This window comes from Rhinoraja longicauda, chromosome 4 (genome assembly GCF_053455715.1).
Source record: "Rhinoraja longicauda isolate Sanriku21f chromosome 4, sRhiLon1.1, whole genome shotgun sequence".
Lineage (NCBI taxonomy): Eukaryota > Metazoa > Chordata > Chondrichthyes > Rajiformes > Arhynchobatidae > Rhinoraja > Rhinoraja longicauda.
Genome location: NC_135956.1, coordinates 32845542 through 32864858, shown reverse-complemented (window position 1 = coordinate 32864858; position 19317 = coordinate 32845542). Strand labels below are relative to the sequence as shown.

Below are 19317 nucleotides of genomic sequence, written 5' to 3'. Positions count from 1 at the left end.
TCCAGATCATTAATCCAGTGACGTAGATTGGAATCCTACCACAGCAGATGGACAATTTAGAAAGCAGTAATTAAATAAATCTGGAATTTAAAAAAAGAATGTTATTAACCTTGAAACTTCCGTGTTGTGGTAAAATCCATCTAGCATGCTAATAAATCTCCCACCCTTTGTGTAAAAATAAATGCACTCAGGTCCCTATGACCTCTTTTCTCATCTCAACTTAACCCTAAGTCCTCTATCTTTTGATTTCCCTACTCCAGAGAAAAGACTGTGCATTTACCCTCTCTATTCCTGTCATGATCTTATACACCTTGATATGATCACCCCTCATCCTTCTACGCTCCAAGGAATAAAGTCCTAGCCTGCTCTACCTCTCCATGTAGAAAATATTTTGCTTGTCTAGTTTACAATCCATCAATACGAACATTGAATTCTCCAATTTTAAGTAATTTCATCTCACACACCCCTCCCCTCCCCCCTTGCCTCCTTCCTCCTCCCTAGTCATTTTACCAGTTCCACAGATCTCCACATTGTTTCTCTCGAGATCACACCTTCCCTAGCCAACAATGGATCTACCTGCCTGAGGTCATTTGTGACTGGCCCTGATTTGTCGTGGTCTATTCTTGCCTCCAGCTCCTCACCATCCCTCCCCCCCCCCCCCCCCCCCGCCCCACCTCATCCTTTCAGTCTGAAGAAGGGTCCCAATCCAAAACGTCATCCATCCTTTTTCTCTAGAGATGCTGCCTGACCCGTTAAGTTACCCCAGTACTTTATGTCTTATCTTTGCTCATGATGTTTGACAACAAAACTCCATCTTCCCCTGGTTTCGAAAATGCTGGGAAATCTGTCTTATGTTCTGTCTCTCTATTGATTGGAATGGGGATGAAGGGCAACAAGGGTGAAAAGTACGTTGTAGGTAACACACACATACGCTGTGACTGGTTTGTTTTCTCTGGAGCATCGGAGGTTGAGGAAAGACCTGAAAGAAGCATATAAACATGAGAGATGTAAATTGGGTGGACAGTCAGAGCCTTTTTCCCAGGATGGAAATGTCAAATGTACAACAGGGCATCGAGTTTAGAGTTTACAAATACAGCGTGGACACGGCCCTTCGGCCCACCGAATCTGTGCTGACCAGCGATTCCCCCATACACTAACACTATCCTACACACTCTGGACAATTTACAATTTTATCAAGCGAATTAACCTACAAACCTGTACATCTTTGGAGCGTGGGAGGATACCGGAGCACCCGGTGAAATCCCACGCGGTCATGGGGAGAACGTATAAACTCCGTACGGAGAGCACCCGTAGTCAGGTTCGAACCTGGGTCTCTGACAAAGTAAGGCAGCAACTCTACCGCTGTGCCATTGTGCCGCCTTGTAGCTTTAAGCTGAGAGCAAGAAAGCGTAAAGCAGATGTGTGGGACGTGTTTTTTTACACAGAGGGTGGTGGGTGCCTGAAACATGCTAGCAGGGATGGTGATGAAGGCAACAATGGTGTTTAAGAGGTTTTTAGATAAGATCATAAGATCAACAGTGATAGGAGTAGAATTAGGCCATTCGGCCCATCAAGTCTACGCCATTCAATCATGGCTGATCTATCTCTTCCTCCTAACCCCATTCTCCTGCCCCCTCTCCATAACCTCTGACACCCGTACTAATCAAGAATCTATCTATCTCTGACGGCCTCCACAGCCTTCTGTGGCAAGGATTGGCACATGGATTTGCAGGGAATTAAGTTTTAAAGATATATCTCAGCCAGGGCTCCTACAATTTCTTTTCTAGCATCCCATAGTGTCCTTGGATGTATCTGATCAGGCACAGGAGATTTATCTATCTACATACTCCTTAGGACATCCAGCACCTCCTCAACTATAATATGGACTTTCCTCAAGATATCAGGGATATATTTGAGACAGTTATGATAGCAGAATTTAAAGGATACTTGTACAGGTACATGGATAGGAAAGGTTGTGAGAGATATGGGCCAAGTGCCAGCATATGGGACTAGCTTACATGGGACATCTTGGTTGGCTTGGTATGATTTTCCATATATCGTTGCTACAGAGATGTTATCAGTCAAGAGTTTACTGTCTTGAAGAGAGGATGTTCTGCTGATCACAACATTTGTGTAACTGGAACTAGAAATACTAAAGAACTTGCACAGTAGAGCTGCTGCCTCACAGCCCCAGAGACCCAGGTTCGATCCTGACCTCGGGTGCTGTCTGTGTGGCGTTTGCACGTTCTCCCTGTGACCGCAATGGGTTTCCTCCAGGTGCTCCGGTTTCCTCCCACATTCCAAAGGCCTGCGGGTTTGTAGGTTAATGGGCCTCTGTAGGTTGCCCCTAATGTGTAGTGGGATAACTAGTGTGAACGGGTGATCAATGGTCGGCATGGACTCAGATGGCGGACGGGCATGTTCCCATGCTGTAGCTCTAAACTAACTAAACTAAATTTAATCAATCTCTGAATGAAAAGGGAGAAGACATTTCTACACAAATGTTGTATATGAGCATATCGTCTGAAGATGGGTTCTGACCCGAAATGTCACCCATCCTTTTTCTCCAGAGATGCTGCCTGCCCCGCTGAGTTATACCAACACTTTGTGTCTATCTACTGCGTATGGGAGTTCATGAGCTATCATTCCAAACCCAGAATCTGTGAGATGTTAAAACTGTTTGCACCATGTGTAACAAGTCATAGAGTCATACAGCACGGAAACAGACCCTTAGGCCCAACTTGCCCATGCCGACCTTCATTAGTCCCACCTGATAGAGCCATGGAGATCTTTGGTAATAATCTAATTTTGCTTTTTCAGGTCAGCAAATTCCACCTCTGGATCCCTCTCAGATCAGCAGCAATGGAGCATTCAAAGTTGGAAGGCACATGGTGCAATCAAGTAAGCGTTGTTGCTGAGTTTTGCTGGAGAACAAGGCCAAGCAGCAGTATGGAATCATCACCCTCATACCAAGCAGTCAAACAGGGGAAAAAAAAAGAAAAACAACACTTTTTTTGTGTTATTGTTTGAATTACTTAGCAGTCTCAAGGTCAATTCTCAATTGTTGGACTGCTGGCTCTTTCATTCTAGCACACCGTTGTCCTGCTTTCATTAGGTTCCTGCAAGGAGTTCCACAGAGAGTAGATGCACTATGAATGCCAACATTAAAATGCCAGTTATTCCCTTTGTTCATCCTTAGATTTTTTTTTTCTGGTCTTTATGCTTGCTTTCTGAGCGCAGTGATTGAAGTTTTTTTTTACCCACTTTGCAAATATCCAGGCACAAGTTATGTTTTTTCTTTGCTATAATACTAATTAATGTGCCTGATCTAAAGGTAAATACTTTATCTGTAATGTTAACCTCAATCATAAATGGTACTTTTTAAGATTTTCAAGAATTAATAACTAAATACTTATGTCAAAGGCAAAAACGGACTTCAAACCTTTTTTTGCAGAAGGCAGGAGAATGGGGTTAAGAGGGAGAGATAAATCAGCCATGATTGAATGACTGCGTAGACTTGATGTGCTGAATGGCCTAATTCTACTCCTATTCCTTATGACCTTATGTTCCATTTTTAAAATCTGTTAAGGTGCATGGCCATATTAAAATTTATCCTAAAATAATTCAGAAGATTATTTGTGTATGGCAACGTGGTATGAATTTCATAAAGATGGAACAATGACTTTTCTTGCAATCTGATTTGAACTTGAATGTGAATAGGCATCTGGAAAAATCATGTCAGGATTTTTACTAGCTGGTGATTCCTATTCAACAGAATGGAGTTTTGTTGTTGGTAAGGATACATAGTTTGTCCAACTCATTGAATATGTTCCTATACTAGAAATGGCTGGTCGGTCCCCAATAGGTATCAGTAGCTTCAGAAGAGAGGTTTAGAAAAGTGTCTGGGTGGGTGGGTTGGTGGAATATAGTATTAATGGACACATTAATATGAATTAATTCTATCAATGGGAGAAATGACCACACCTTAATTTACAAAGAACTAGAGTAGGTTGAAAAGATGAAACAAATAATGCTTTAAGTACAGATGGCTCTATGTGTTCCATATGTTAAATCCTGAATCATCTAACTAATGCCAAAGACCATTTAAGATTAAAATGTGCATCCTCACTAGTAATTTACTTACCCTCACCCAAGTGTATGTATGTATGTCTGGATGTATGGTGCTATTCAAATTCATGCAGTCTTGATATTTTATTTCCATTTTCATCACTGGCTATTCTTGAGGGCCAGTTGAGTATGACTGCTGATTTTGTCCCAATTGGAGTTGAACTATGAATAGATTATTGGTGCAGATGTATATTTGGAACTGGATTAATACTGCTCCAAACTGGTTATACTCTTGGCCTTTATCTTGCTAAAACTTGAAAGAACCATTCCGTCCTATAAACCTGGTCCTTCCATTGACACTGAACAGTTCGTTTTTCAAAGGTAACTGGATGAAATTTTGGAATAGCTAGGTAAGTTTACTTTCGATATCATTCTACCTTGAATCATTACTTTAATTAACATAATTTAATGGTCCTACCAGCTTCTGAATCATCGTGTGCAATATATGACTGGCATTTATTATAGAGTGTAAACATCTCTCCTCCCTTTTCTGTTTAATTTCCATTAGCTTTCGCTAAGTAGGCGGGTGTGAATCAGAGATTGACACCATGTAACACCTTCTAGAGATCATTTGGTCATTGAAGTAATTGTAGATCTTCTTTAGCACTTAACCGGGAGATTTGTTAATGAACTCCACAGACCCTGAACCAGGAAGTGGAAATTATATGTGCAAGGTATAAGTGCAAACTATGTCCTGTAATTCCTGATTCTCCAACACTGGGAAAAAGACTATGAATTCACCCTATCTATTCCCTTCTTGATTTTATGTACCTCTATAAGATCACTTCTCAGTCTCCTGCACTCCAAGGAATAAAGTACTTAACCCACTCAACCTCTCCCTACAACTCAGTCCCTCGAGCCCTGGCAACATCCTCATAAATCTTCTCTGCACTCGCTCCAACTTAATGGCATCTTTCTACAGCAGCACGACCAAATCTGAACAAGTTCAGCCTCACTAATGTGTTGTATAACTATAACATAAACATACACTGCAACATATCTTGTTGTATAATTATTGAATCTTTGCTGCCTTTGATTTCTTTAACTGTCTTGATTTAATATCATGTAGTCTTTGAGAACGATTACTGAATTTTATGGTTCTCTTGTACCTTTGTATAGAAACATCCCAACTAAATTTCGATTTTGATGTATTTGTAATTATATAGATAGTGCAAATGAATCTGCATGTTGCTCACGTGACATTGGTAAACATGGCTACCATTGTAAAGGCAAATCTATGCTCCGAATCAATCAGTTGTGACTCAAGAATTTATTTTCACATAAGTCTTCATCAATGGGAACGACAATGTTTTGGGTGACTTGACACTGTAGCAACAGTTTAGGTATTTTGTCATTCAAGTGTCTCTTATTTTAAGCCAAGTATATTTTAATTTTTTTTAGATTGGGCTGGCCCCATGTAGAACATGCCGATTGAATGGGTACAATGTCCGTGTTACTCTCTACTAACACTGTATAGTATGACTTTTGAAATAGTGATGTGGCTTAAGAAATGCTGTCTTAATCGGCAGATAAGCAGTTTTAATGTACCTTTAATAAACAATATTTCATAACAATCTAAAGTGAATGCTTTATTTCATCACCATTATAGATGATCAATACATTACTATATGGGAAGAAAGTTACAAATCACCACACAGGTTTTGAAATGTAATAATAATTTTAGATCATGACCATACCTGGATTATGACACCTTTGATTTCTATTCCAAAGAAAGACTTGTCTACTGGAAGGCAAACACGATTGATCCCTGAATTCAAAGGATAAACAGAACAGATGAATACACAGGGAGCTAATGGTCTTGCAGGGAGAAGACTGGAGAAAAAAAACCTTAAACTCTGAGAATAGTTCGAGTTTAGCAGACACAAGAAACTACAGATGCTGGAATTTTGAGCAAAACACAAAGTGCTGGAGGAACTCAATGGGTCAGGAGCAGGAACTCAGTGGGTCAGCAGCAGGGTTTGGGAACAGCTCTATCCTGGATCGCCAGAAATTGCAGAGAATTGTGGACGCAGCCCAGTCCATTACACAATCCAGCCTCCCTTCCATTGACTCCATCTACACTTCACGCAAGGCCACCAGCATAATTAAGGATGAGTCTCACCCCAGACACTCCATCTTCTCCCCTCTCCCATCAGGCAAGAGGTACAGAAGTGTGAAAACACACACCTCCAGATTCAAGGACAGTTTCTTCCCAGCTGTTATCAGGCCACCGAACCATCCTTATCACCAGCTGGAGAGCAGTCCTGACCTACCATCAACATCTTTGGTGACCCTCAGACTATCCTTTATCAGACTTTACTGGGCTTTATCTTGCACTAAACATTATCCCCTTTATTCTGTATCTGTACATTGTGCATATCTTGATTGTAATCATGTATAGTCTTTCCACTGACTGGAAAGTATGCAACAAAAAGCTTTTCACTGTCCCTCGGTACACATGACAATAAATTAAACTAAACCAAACCAAACCAAACCAAATCAAACATCTGGGGAGGGAATGGACAGGCGACATTATGTGTTGGGACTGAAGAAGGGTTCCGAGCCGGAATGTCATCTGTTCACTCCCTCGATAGATGCTGCTGACCTGTTCAGTTCCTCCTATGTTTTCCTAGAGTTTAGAGTGTCTAGTTTTTACTATTGATCCTAAACCAGCCCTGTTTTGAAGCACGGTACGTGCCTGGGTAGAGTTTATACATTCTCCCAGTGACTGCACAAGCTTTTTCTAGGTGTTCCAGTTTCCTACCATATCTAAGCCTACTGGGTGTTGTGTTGATTAACTACTGTTAATTACCCTCAAGTGGCTGATAGGAGAATCAGTACTGTGTTAATGCACATGAGAGAGAGAACAGATCACCGTGACAAAAGTGGATTCTCCCGAGAGTTGGCATAGACTCAATGGCTGTAATAGCCTCGTTAATGCCATCGTGTAATCATTAGGTTTTTGGTATAGGAAAGACCAATGGTTTTGTCATCTTTACAGGTCATTGTGTTTATTGACACATAAAGCTTGGAAAATGAACATGAATAGATTTTAAAATTATTCCAAGAAGGACTGCAATGTAATGATGCTAATAGATGATAAGAAGGAAAGTCATCTATAATACTAAAACTCTAATTTGTTTGTTCCTGAACAACAGCCAAAACAGTAAACGATAGCGCGACAATTTTAGGCCCACCTTACTCACCGTCGTCCATTTGTGCTAATGGAAGAGGTTTCATTGACATCGGTGTTATATTTTTAAAGTTATTCACATTTTGAAGTTTAAATCTATCTCCTAAGGAGGGGGATGGAGGGAGGGGGGGAGGAGGGAGGATAAGGGGGGTTGAGGGGGATGGAGGGGGAAGGGGGGGAGTGGGGGAGGAGAGGATGCTGCACCAATGCAGGAGAGGTTTGGGCCCAACTTGGACTAATCTCCTATAGAAACAAGGAACTGCAGTTGCTGGTTTGCAAAAAAAGACAAAGTGCTGGAATTTAGTGGGGCAAGCAGCATCCCTGGAGAACATGGATGGGTAACGTTTTGGGTTGGGACCTTTCTTCCAATTGGTTTCTTCTGCAAGATTTTAACATCTGTTTTAACATCAAAGGGCTGAAGAATGATGAATTTTACTGAGAAGGAGCAATTACGGTAAATCCCATGGGATCGTATCAACCTTGGCCTGGGCATGCTGCAACAGTGAAGTGTAGCACCTTAACAGTTCAAAACTGGGTCTTTTCAATGAACATCTTGAGACAATCAGGACATGAAGTCACCAGAGGGAATGAAGGGGAAAGCACTTTCCTTTTTAATCCTCCAGTCTCCAGGTGTGGACATCACTTGTGGTCATAGTCTTAGTGTACACTTCAATGATGAATGAGGTTAACAATCAGAAGTTGTTTTGATTATGTCCTCACGGTGGCGCAGCTGTAGAGTTGATAGACACAAAATGCTGGAGTAACTCAGCAGGACAGGCATCATCTCTGGATAGAAGGAATGTGTGACGTTTCGGGTCGAGAGCTTTCTTGGTTGCTGCCTTACAGCGCCAGAAACCCGAGTTTGATCCTGACTACAGGTGCTGTCTGTATGGAGTTTGTACGTTCTCCCAGTGAGCAAGTGGGTTTTCTCTGAGTGCTCCGGTTTCCTCCCACATTCCAAAGACATGCAGGTTTGCAGATTAATTGATTTCTGTAAATTGTTCCTTATGTATAGGATAGAACTAGTGTATGGGTGATCGTTAGTCAGTGTGGACTTGGTGGGCCAAAGGGCCTGTTTCCGTGCTGTATTTCTAAACTAAACTAAACTAAGCTAAACTAAACTCAACTCAACTCAGCGCGGCCTGGAACGTGGCAACTTCAACAGCCTGACCGCGGGAGAAGACGGTAGGGGAAGAGAAAAGACATTCTGGCCTTCCATCACAGTGAGGAGGTGACTGGAGAAGACTCACTGTGATGGATGTTTCTTTTTTTTGTTTTGTGTTGGTTTGTGATTGTGTGTGTAATTGCTTATTTTATTGCTCTTATTGTTGGACTGTGGGTGACGAAATCTCGTCCAAAAGACTTGTTTTTTTTGGATGACAATAACGGTAATTCTGATTCTGATTGAAGTAATACAGGGTTGCAGGATGGACTCCAACAGTTCCTGGAAGCTGAGAAGCCATTTCTTCACATTTCTTAGTATTGAAAAAAAAGAAATGCAGATGCGAGTTTACAAAAAAGGACACAAAGTTCTTTTCATTCTGAGTTACTTCAGCACTTTGTGTCCTTTCTTCACATTTCTGATTAGCAATACCATGAAATGAAGTTCACCCTATCTCAACAGGTCAGGCAGCATCAGCGAGGGGTGAAGGCATAGTCAAGGTTTTAAGATGAGACCTTGCATCGAGATTTGTTCCAGATTCCAACATCTGCAGTCTCTTGCGGTTCACCCGTTCTCGATTTGGTATGGTTTTGTTTAGTTTAGAGATACAGCAAGGAAACAGGCCCTTTGGCACGCTGACCAGCGATCACCCGCATGCTAGTTCTATCCTCCACTCTCGGGATAATTTACAGAAGCCAATTAACCTACAAACTTGCACATCTTTGGAATGTGGGAGGAAACTGGAGCACCCTGAGAAAACCCATGCAGTCACAGGGAGAACATACAAACTCCTCACAGCCAGCACCTGTAGTGAGGATCGAATTTGGGTCTCTGGCTCTGTGAGGCAGCAACTCGGCCAATGTGCGCCATGATTTTCTCATTATTTTTTTTCTCTCAAAATGATTTTGGTGTAATCAGGTGACCGACAAAATCAAAATCAGGAAATTGGTAAAAGGGCTTATTAAAAAAAAGCATTTACCACACAGGTAAGGGAAGTCTTTACCTGTAGTTTCCTACAGCAGCAGCTGCTAGGCTTACAGCTGTGTCATTGCCACTGCGACGTAGGGGAAGGCCGAACTGTGAAAGATCTCTCTCTATGACAGCTGCAGAGCAGTTGCAAGGTTGCCATGGAGATAAGGAAAAATTTAGAAAATGCTGGGGAGGGGCGGGGGTTTGGGGGGAATAGGGGGAGAGCACATGCCTTCAGTGTGTTTCACTCCTACCCTGCAATCATCAACACATATATGACCATCATGCTGCAAGTGTGGCTCCCAAACACTGTAAGGCATGGCACCATCCACGACTCTTGTAGAGATCTCTACGTTATGCGTATTAATGCATTATGTATTAGGGCTGCAACCAGCAACTCTGAGCAGTAGAAGCTAAACCTGAATGCAACGGCCTGGAGGACCTCAGCAGATCAGCCATCGTCTTTAGTTCAGAGATACAGAAGGGTAACAGGTCCTTCGGTCCACCAAGCACGCTGGCCTTTGACCACCTGTTCAACCTCATTCTGTTATTCCACTTTCACATCCACTACCTCCACATTAGGGGCAATTTACAGAGACCAATTAGCCTTCAAACCTGCACACCTTTGGGATGTGGGAGGAAACCGGTGCACCCGGAGGAAACCCACGCGGTCACAGGGGGAACGTGCAAACTCCACACAGACAATAACTGAAGTCAGGATCGAACCCAGGTCTCTACCGCTGTGCCGCCCTAATTTCCCATCTGTGGACAGGCGACAGGTTCTTAGGACCCATAGTTGAGGCTGGCAGATTTAGGGAGCAGTGCGTTTGTGTCTTTGCCGTGCTGATGTTGGGTTTTGTCTTTGTGTCTTTGTGAGTGCAGGTTTGTAGAATGCACCTTTGAAATCCAATTTCTGCTGATCGTCACGAAGTTGCAGCTACACAGGTGATGGCATGCGATGCCGGGCATGGTTCAGATGGGATACAGTGAATGTGCTTGGATCAATTCCTCAATGACCATAGATGAAAAAAATGATTCGAAGGTGCAAATTGGCCAGTAAAATTTCCCGCAATTTGGTCCAATGTTCCTGCGAGCATATCCTTTCTTTGGTAGACCACTGGATGCTGTAGGGGCTTCTTCTTAAGCACATTTGTATGCTGCTAAGCCTATAAGCAGGCCAAATTTGGAACTGTGCCATTATAAATCAACTTCCATGGCATTTCAGAAAGATTAGTTAACATAAACTAATATTGCCTGACACACTGTTCCTCAGAAGCTTATTTTTTGCTCCAGATCCCAGCATTTGCAGGAGCTAATATTATCTGGATATAAGGAACTGCAGATGCAGGTCTACAAAAAAAGGGACACTAAGTGCTGGAGTAACTCACTGAGTCAGGCAGCATCTCTGGAGAACATGGATAGGTGATGTTTCCAATCAGGACTGGTTGTAGCGGGAGGATCGGGGGGGGGGGTTGGGGGGGGTAGTGGGGAATGAAAGCTGGAAGAGAGGAGAGGGCAGGACAATATCTGTAGGTAATCGGCTGAATGTGTAGAAAGGTACTGCAGATGCTGGTTTAAACTGAAGATAGACACAAAAAGCTCGAGTAGCTCAGTGAGTCCCGAAATGCCACCTATTCCTTTTCTCCAGAGATGCTGCCTGACCTGCTGAGGTAACAGGTTGATACAGGTGAGGTTAATTTTTGATCAGCAGATAGTAAACAAAAGCCAGAGTTGATATTATCTACTGTTCTTAGTTTCAAGACAAGAAGGCAAACACTCAACATTAAATTAACACTCTACGTTAAGAATGTAGAATAATCATAGAATAATACAGAATGAATTCAGGACTTTGAGCCCAATTTGTCCATATTGAATAAGTTGCCCATCTTGCCTTTGTTTGACCATAGATAGGCACAAAATGCTGGAGTAACTCAGCGGGTCAGGCAACATCTTAGGCGACGTTTCAGGCAGAGACCCTTCTTCAGACTGAGAGTCATGGAAGAGGGAAACTAGAGGTATGAACCCATATTTTACCCATGTTTGACCTATATTCCTCTAAACCTTTCCTATCCATGTACTTGTCCAAATGTCTTTTAAATGTTGTTACCCATCACTTTCTCTGTGTGCTCATTCCACTTCTCTGTGTGAAGACTTTGTCCTTCAGGTCCCTGTTAAAACTTTCCCCTCTCACCTTAAATCTATGGGCTCTTGTTCTTGATTCCTTTTTCATAGAGTCATAGAGAGCCATAGGGTGATACTGTGTCGAAACAGGCCCTTTGCCCAACTTGCTCGCACCAGCCAACATGTCCCAGTTACACTAGTCCCACCTGCCAGCATTTGGTCCATATCCCACCAAACCTGTCCTATCCATGTTGGATTTTCTGGGAAAAAGTCTAAATGCTTTCACCTTTTTGCCCCCCATGAATTTATACACTTCTATACGCCCACAAGATCTGGCAAATTAAGTAGTTCTAATGCTCTTCAATATGTTTATCTAAGACATATTTTACTGCATGGCATTTTCATAGCAGCATGTACTTTTCTCTCCATAATATTAGTAGGCTTAAGTTTAGGTTTATTATTGTCCTTGTACCGATGTATAGTGAAAAGCTTTGCTTTTCATGCTAATCTATCAGATCAGATACAATAATGTCATAAATACAATCATGTCAAACTCAAGTGCAATAGGTAGAGCAAAGGGATAGAGACAGAGTGCAGAATATAGTTCTCAGCATTGTAGCATATCAATTCCATAGGCAAAGTCGAATGACCCCAATGGGGTAGAGGTGAATCAGACAGTATCCAGGATGGAGCACAGGAAGGAGATTGAGAACCTCGTAACCTGGTGCCAAGACAACAACCTCTCCCTCAATGTCAGCAAGACAAAGGAGATTGACAAAGGCGAAAGGAGGGGGGCGGGATATCATTGAAACATACAGAATATTGAAAGGCTTGGATAGAGTGGATGTGGAGGGGATGTTTCCACTAGTGGGAGAGTCTAGGACTAGAGGTCATAGCCTCAGAATTAAAGGACTAAGAGAAGGCATTTCTGTAGTCAGAGGGTGTTGAATCTGTGGAATTCTTTGCCACAGAAGGCTGTGGAGGCCAAGTCAATGGATATATTTAAGGCAGAGATAGATAGATTCTTGATTAATATGGGTGTCAGAGGTTATGGGGAGAAGGCAGGAAAATGGGGTTAGGAGGGAGAGATAGATCAGCCATGATTGAACGATGTAGACTTGATGCGCCGAATGGCCTAATTCTGCTCCTATTACTTATGATCTTATGATTGTGATTGACTTCAGGAAACACAGCAGTTCACACAGATTTAACAGGGACGTAAAGGACAAAGTCTTCACACAGAGGTGGTGGGGATGTGGTATGAGCACACAGAGAAAGTGCTTGAGGCAGGTATAATAACAGCATTTAAAAGACATATGCAACTGCACAGTGAAATTCATTTTGCATATTTACACATACGTGCACCGCCATGTTTTGGCGCCATTTCTAAAGTCCAAAGTCCGGTCCGCTCATGCGCTCGGTCTACTGGAGAGTTTCCCAATCCAGGTAAGCCCCAGGCTCCTGCAGGACCTTCCTCCATCGCCTTCGACCGGATCGGCCCACAAACTGCGTCCCTCTCCTCGCCTGGCCATCTTTGTGGCCCGGAATGCCTCCTGCAGCCGACCTTGAAGGCGCTCGAGGCATTACCCCGGTTCACCAGTCTACCGGCCCTTACTCCTCGCATCCGATGTCTCCAGTGGCTCCCTCCTGGTTCTGCATCCGCCAAGCCTTCAGGTGGTTCCATGTCCGCCAAGCCTTTGGGTCTTCCGGGCGGGCACCGTGGCCACGGCATCTTGGGAAGGCCTCTGCCCTTTTCTGACTTCAACATGTGTTGTTGGGATTGTGCTTCTTTGAGTGATATCATCATGGTCATGCAGTTTTAACATTTATTTCCAGCCAAACTACCCTAAGGGATCATGATCAGTTTTTCTTTTTTTAAACTGGTTAACAATTTGGCTTTGGTATTAAGTGCAAAAATGTTGCAGTGTATCAAAAATAAGGCAAACCAATTTCAAGCCATGTTTTGTCTACAATAAGCCTAGAAAATAACTTAAAACCTCACAGATAAGTGATATACAGAATGATGAGACTATTTGAATATTCTTTTGCCATTACCCTGAGCACAGATTCAATAGAACCTGGGGCTGACTAAGCAGTGGTCAGCAGATAAAGTAATGGAAATCAATCTTATTACATAAGCATGGATTTAAAAGCAATTTATCCTTAAAAAGCAATTTATCCTTAAAAGCAATGGTTTCCCCAAATCCACTGGTATCCACTGAGAAGGAAATTAATTGACTTTTTCCAATACTGATATAAAATATAAAAGAGACCAATTTAGTAATAATAAATTGTACCTAAAAAAGTTTTAGGTAAAGTATAACATAAGGGAAAATGGATATTGTTCTGGTTGGGTATCGTTAACCAATTTCTTTAGATTTTTTTTCTGGATTTGCCATTGTTCAAACTATTCATAGATATCGTTACATCGGGCTCATCTTATTAAGGAGGCGGCCATTGATAACATCAAGCATAACAACTGGACCTTTCATTTGGATGAATAAAAAGGATGGGTAGTCATTTTGAATCCTTCATTACGTATGTGGCTTAATGTGAGTTTTCTAATTCCACTTTTCTTTATAATGCCCACCTAATCTCAACACTGCTACTGTTCAAATGTTATTGCAGGACATTCCACAATTTATTCCGAAATAAAATACCGCCACAAAAATATCCCAAGAAATAAGGCTGCGAAATGTGGCTGTAACCTATTGATTAAAGTTTTGTTATCTCCTAATGGCCACATGCATTATTCAATCCTGTTCTTCCATGGGCCTAGCAAGAGTGATCAAAGAAATAATTGACGATGTGTCGGAGTGTGATCAACCACTGTGCACTATTTTGCTTTAATGCTTTTTGATGTTATGTTGCAGGCACATTGTTTGTAGTTGCAGGTATCTGGAAGGGGATTAAAAAATTGGGATCATAGAATGGCCACATGGTGATTGCTGGATAAGTAATTTGGAGCCCTGGAATAACATTGCTGAGAAGTCAATCCAAATCCCACCATGAGAATTGGGAGATTTGCATTCTGATAAAGAAATAATTCAGATTTTTGTTTTAGAAATAACAGCGTTTGGAATGATGACGTAGATGCTATCATATTGTTGTAACAAGATATCCAATTTAGTTTGGTTTAGAAATGTAGCATGTAAACAGGCCCTTCAGCCCACCAAGTCCATGCTGATCATCCATCACCCGTTTACATTGATTGTATGTTATTCAATTTCTCATCCATTCCCTCCACATTATTGGGCAATTTTCTTTTACAGAGGCCAATTAACCTACAGACCCACACGTCTTTTGAGATGTGGGAGGAAATTGGAGCTCCCGGAGGAAACACATACGTTACAGTGAGACCCTGCAAACTCCACACAAATACCACCCAAGATCAGGATCAAGCTCTGGTCTCTGGGGCAGTGAGGGCAGCACCTCTACCAGTTGAGCCATTGTGTTGTCGCTATTCATTGATGTACTTTTCAAAAATTAAAGAGGGAGGGATATTTATGCAAGAGATGAGTGAAGAACGGGGGGGGGGGGGGGGGGGGGGGGGGTGGTAAATACATTTGGTGTCCCCATGTGCCCGCAGCCTCTCTCCATCTCAAACGGGGATTTTTCAGAATGGCAAAACTAATAGTTATTGGTCATCCCATCTTTAGATTTCAGTAACTTGTTTCTAGATTGTAGTTGTTGTAGGTTGAACAGCATTCCTTTAGTTCTAATATTATTCCATTCCTGCAGGAAGTTTGTTTGAGGTGAGAAGTTGACGATTTTACTGAAGCATACATTGGGGCTGCCAAGTGGAGTAGCTGGTAGAGCTACTACCTCACAGCGCTAGAGACCCAAGTTCGATCCTGATCTTGGGTGCTTTCTGTGTGGAATTCACATGTTCTCCCTGCTACTGCCTGGATTTCCTCTGGATGCTCTGTTACCTCCCACATCCTCAAAGACATCGGATTTGTTGGCCTCTATAAATTGCCCTTAGTGTGTAAGGAATGGTGGAGAAAGTGATATTACATAAAAGTAGCGTGAACGGTGATCGATGATGGGTGAAGAGCCTGTTCCCTTGTTGTATTTCTAAACTAAACTGAAGGAACAGCCTTAATCTCAGCCTTAATCTCTATCTGCAAGATAAAAGGTTTTCTATCAATCTGACCCTGTTGCAGCGAACTATTTCCCAACATTGAAGGTTCATGATGACACCCTGGAAAAGCAGACCTCCTGCCATATCTCGAGAGTCACCTTTTGGAAAAGGCATACATTGGCTATGTACTTCATCACCACCTGCAATGCAGCAGCACAGTCCAGAGTTTGAAGATCAAGATCTCACATTTGGCACATAACTTATGATCCAGACAGCAGCTATAATCATCATCTTCCAATATGCTTTATGGAACCTGTACAGAGCTAGAGAAGGAATCTCAAGGACTTGCCATAATACCATCACTATTGCCTCTGCAAAATCATCCAGATTTGCTCTCTTCCAACGCAACATCCCTAGAATTGAGACTCCAGTTGTACATCCCTTGGTTCGATTGGACACAATGGCTAGTTAACTTGTGTAGGAAGAAACTGTAGATGCTGGTTTACAGCAAAGATAGACACAAAAAGCTGGAGTAACTCAATGGGTCAGTGATCGTCAAGGAAATGTATCAAGAGATAACAGAAGTCTGGTGGAAGTAGTCAGCCATGTCTCACATACTATCGATCCATCTGTCCTAACAGCCACCACCAGCAGTTTACTGAAGTGTTTACCAACACTTTCCCCATTGGCCTCATGAGCCACCTCAAACTTACAAAACCAGAGCGGAAGTAAGTCACAGGAGTCACCCCGCTACACGGGTGGGTTTAAACTAAACAGTGGGGGGGGGGGGGGGGGGGTCAATAACGTGGAAGTGTATGCGTGCAGTTAACGGGAAAGAGAGTGTAGGAAAGGTCACGTTTAAACTAACAGGGCATGGGGAAGGGAACCAATGCAAGGAGACAGAGGGCCATAAAAGGAGGACAGAAGCGAAAGATAGAAGGGAGAAAAGAAAAACAAACCTGAAAGCTTTGTGCATTAATGCGAGGAGCATTCGTAATAAGGTGGATTAATTGAATACACAATTAGTAGTTAAGGAATATGATATAGATGGAATTACGGAGACATGGCTCCAGGGTGACCAAGGCTGGGAGCTAAACAAGCAGGGGTATTCAATATTCAGGAAGGATAGGCAGAAAGGAAGAGGAAGTGGGGTGGCATTGCTGGTCAAATGGGAGATTAATGCAATAGCAAGGAGAGACATTAGCTTAGACATTGCTGTAGAATCAGTATGGGTAGGACTTCCGGTGGCGTTATGGACTGAACAAGTCGCACGTCAACTAGCTCCGTGAACATTTCGATCTAGGAAGAGAGGAACGGGACGGGCCCGTTGCAACTTACCGGCAATTTTCAACGAAGGGAGTCGTATACAGACCACCAAACAGCAGTAGGGAAGTTGGGGATAGCATCAAGCAGGAAATTAAGGATGAGTGTAGCAAAGGTACAGCAGTTATCATGGGTGACTTTAATCTACATATAGATTGTCCAACCAAATTGGTAATAGCGCTGAGGAGGAGGATTTCCTGGAATGTATATGGGATGGTTTTTTAAGCCAATATGTAGAGGAACCGACTAGAGGGCAGGCCTAGACTGGGTATTGTGTAATGAAGGATTAGTCAGCGATCTTGTTTTGCAAGGCCCCTTGGGCAACAGTGACCATAATATGGTGGAATTCTGCATTAGGATGGAGAGTGACACTAGTCAGAGACTAGGGTCCTGAACTTAAACAAAGGAGACTTTGAAGGTATGAGATGGGAATTGGCATGGATAGACTGGCAAATTATACTTAAAGGGTTGACGGTGGAGATGCAATGGCAAAGATATAAAGATCGCATGGATGAACTATAAATTTTGTTCATCCCTGTCTGGCGAAAAAATAAAATGGGGAAGGCGGCTCAACCATGGCTAATGAGGGAAATCAAGGATAGTTTTAAATCCAAGGAAGAGGCATATAAATTGGGCAGAGGAAGCAGCAAACCAGAGGACTGGGAGAAATGTAAAATTCAACAGAGGACAAAGGGGTTAATTACGAGGGGGAAAAGAGCAAGAAAGAAATCTTGCGGGGAATATAAAAACTGACTATAAAAGCTTCTTTAGATATGTAAAAAGGAAAAGATCAGTGAAGACTAATGTAGGTCCCTTATAATCGGAGAGAGGTGAATTTATAATGGGAGACAAGGAAATGGCAGGACAGGTAAACAAGTACTTTGGTTCTGCCTTCACTAAGGAAGACACAAACAATCTCTCAGAAATACTAGGGGACAGAGGATCTAGTGAGAGGGAGGAACTGAAGGGAACCCATGTTAGTCAAGAAATGGTGTTAAGTAAACTGTTGGGACTGAAGGCAGATAAATCCCCAGGGCCTGATGGTCTGTATCCCAGAGTACTCAAGGAGGTGGTCCTAGAAATCCTGGATGCATTGGTGATCAATTTCCAATGTTCAAAAGGTTCCTGTGGACTGGGGGGTAGCCAATGTAACTCCACTTTTTAAGAAAGGAGAGAGAGAGAAAACAGGGAATTATAGACCAGTTAGCCTTACATCGGTAGTGGGGAAGATGCTTGAGTCGATTATTAAAGATGATAAGAACGGCGGCAAGGTGGCGCAGCGGTAGAGTTGCTGCCTTACAGCGAATGCAGCGCCTGAGACTCAGGTTCGATCCTGACTACGGGCGCCGTCTGTACGGAGTTTGTACGTTCTCCCCATGACCTGCGTGGGTTTTCTCCGAGATCTTCGGTTTCCTCCCACACTCCAAAGACGTACAGGTATGTAGGTTAATTGACTGGGTAAAATGTAAAAATTGTCCCTAGTGTGTGTAGGATAGTGTTAATGTGCGGGGATCGCTAGGCAGCGCGGACTCAGTGGGCTGAAGGGCCTGTTTCCGCGCTGTATCTCTAAATCTAAAAAAAAAAAAATGATATAGCAGCGCATTTGGAAAGCAGTGACAGGATCGCTCAAAATCAGCATGAATAACTTTTATGAAGGGGAAATCATGCTTGATTAATCTTCTGGATTTTTTTGAGGATGTAACAAGTAGAATGGATAAGGGAGAGCAGGTGGATGTGGTGTATCTGGACTTTCAAAAAGCCTTTGACAAGGTCCCACACAAGAGATTAGTGAGCAAAATTAGAGCACATGGTATTGGGGGTAGGGTATTGACATGGATAGAGAACTGGTTCAAAGGAAGCAAAGAACAGGAATTAATGGGTCCCTTTCAGAATGGCAGGCAGTGAGTAGTGGGGTGCCGCAAGGCTCGGTGCTGGGACCCCATTATTTACAATATGTATTAACGATTTAGACGAGGGAATTAAATGTAACATCTCCAAGTTTGCAGATGATACAAAGCTGGGTGGCAGTGTGAGCTGCGAGGGGGATGCTATGAGGCTGCAGGGTAACTTGGATAGGTTGGGTGAGTGGGCAAATGCAGTATAATGTGGAAAAAATGTGAGGTTATCCACTTTGGCGGCAAGAACAGGAAGGCAGATTATTATCTGAATGGTGTCAGATTAGGAAAAGGGGTGGTGCAACGAGACCTAGGTGTGCTTGTACATCAGTCACTGAAAGTAAGCATGCCGGCACAGCAGGCAGTGAAGAAAGCTAATGGCATGTTGGCCTTCACTGTGAGAAGATTTGAGTTTAGGAGCAAGGAGGTCCTACTGCAGTTG

General features: G+C 42.7%; 1 protein-coding gene across 1 annotated transcript in view; it reads left to right on the top strand.

The window, feature by feature from the left end:
- Positions 1 to 5692, top strand: part of rab31 (RAB31, member RAS oncogene family) — an 81988-nt gene extending 76296 nt beyond the window's left edge. Inside the window, exon 7 of the mRNA XM_078397472.1 lies at positions 2821 to 5692. Coding sequence (XP_078253598.1) covers positions 2821 to 2918 — 98 coding nt within the window. The 3' untranslated portion in view covers positions 2919 to 5692. The remainder of the gene's footprint in view (positions 1 to 2820) is intronic.
- Positions 5693 to 19317: the final 13625 nt, after the last annotated feature.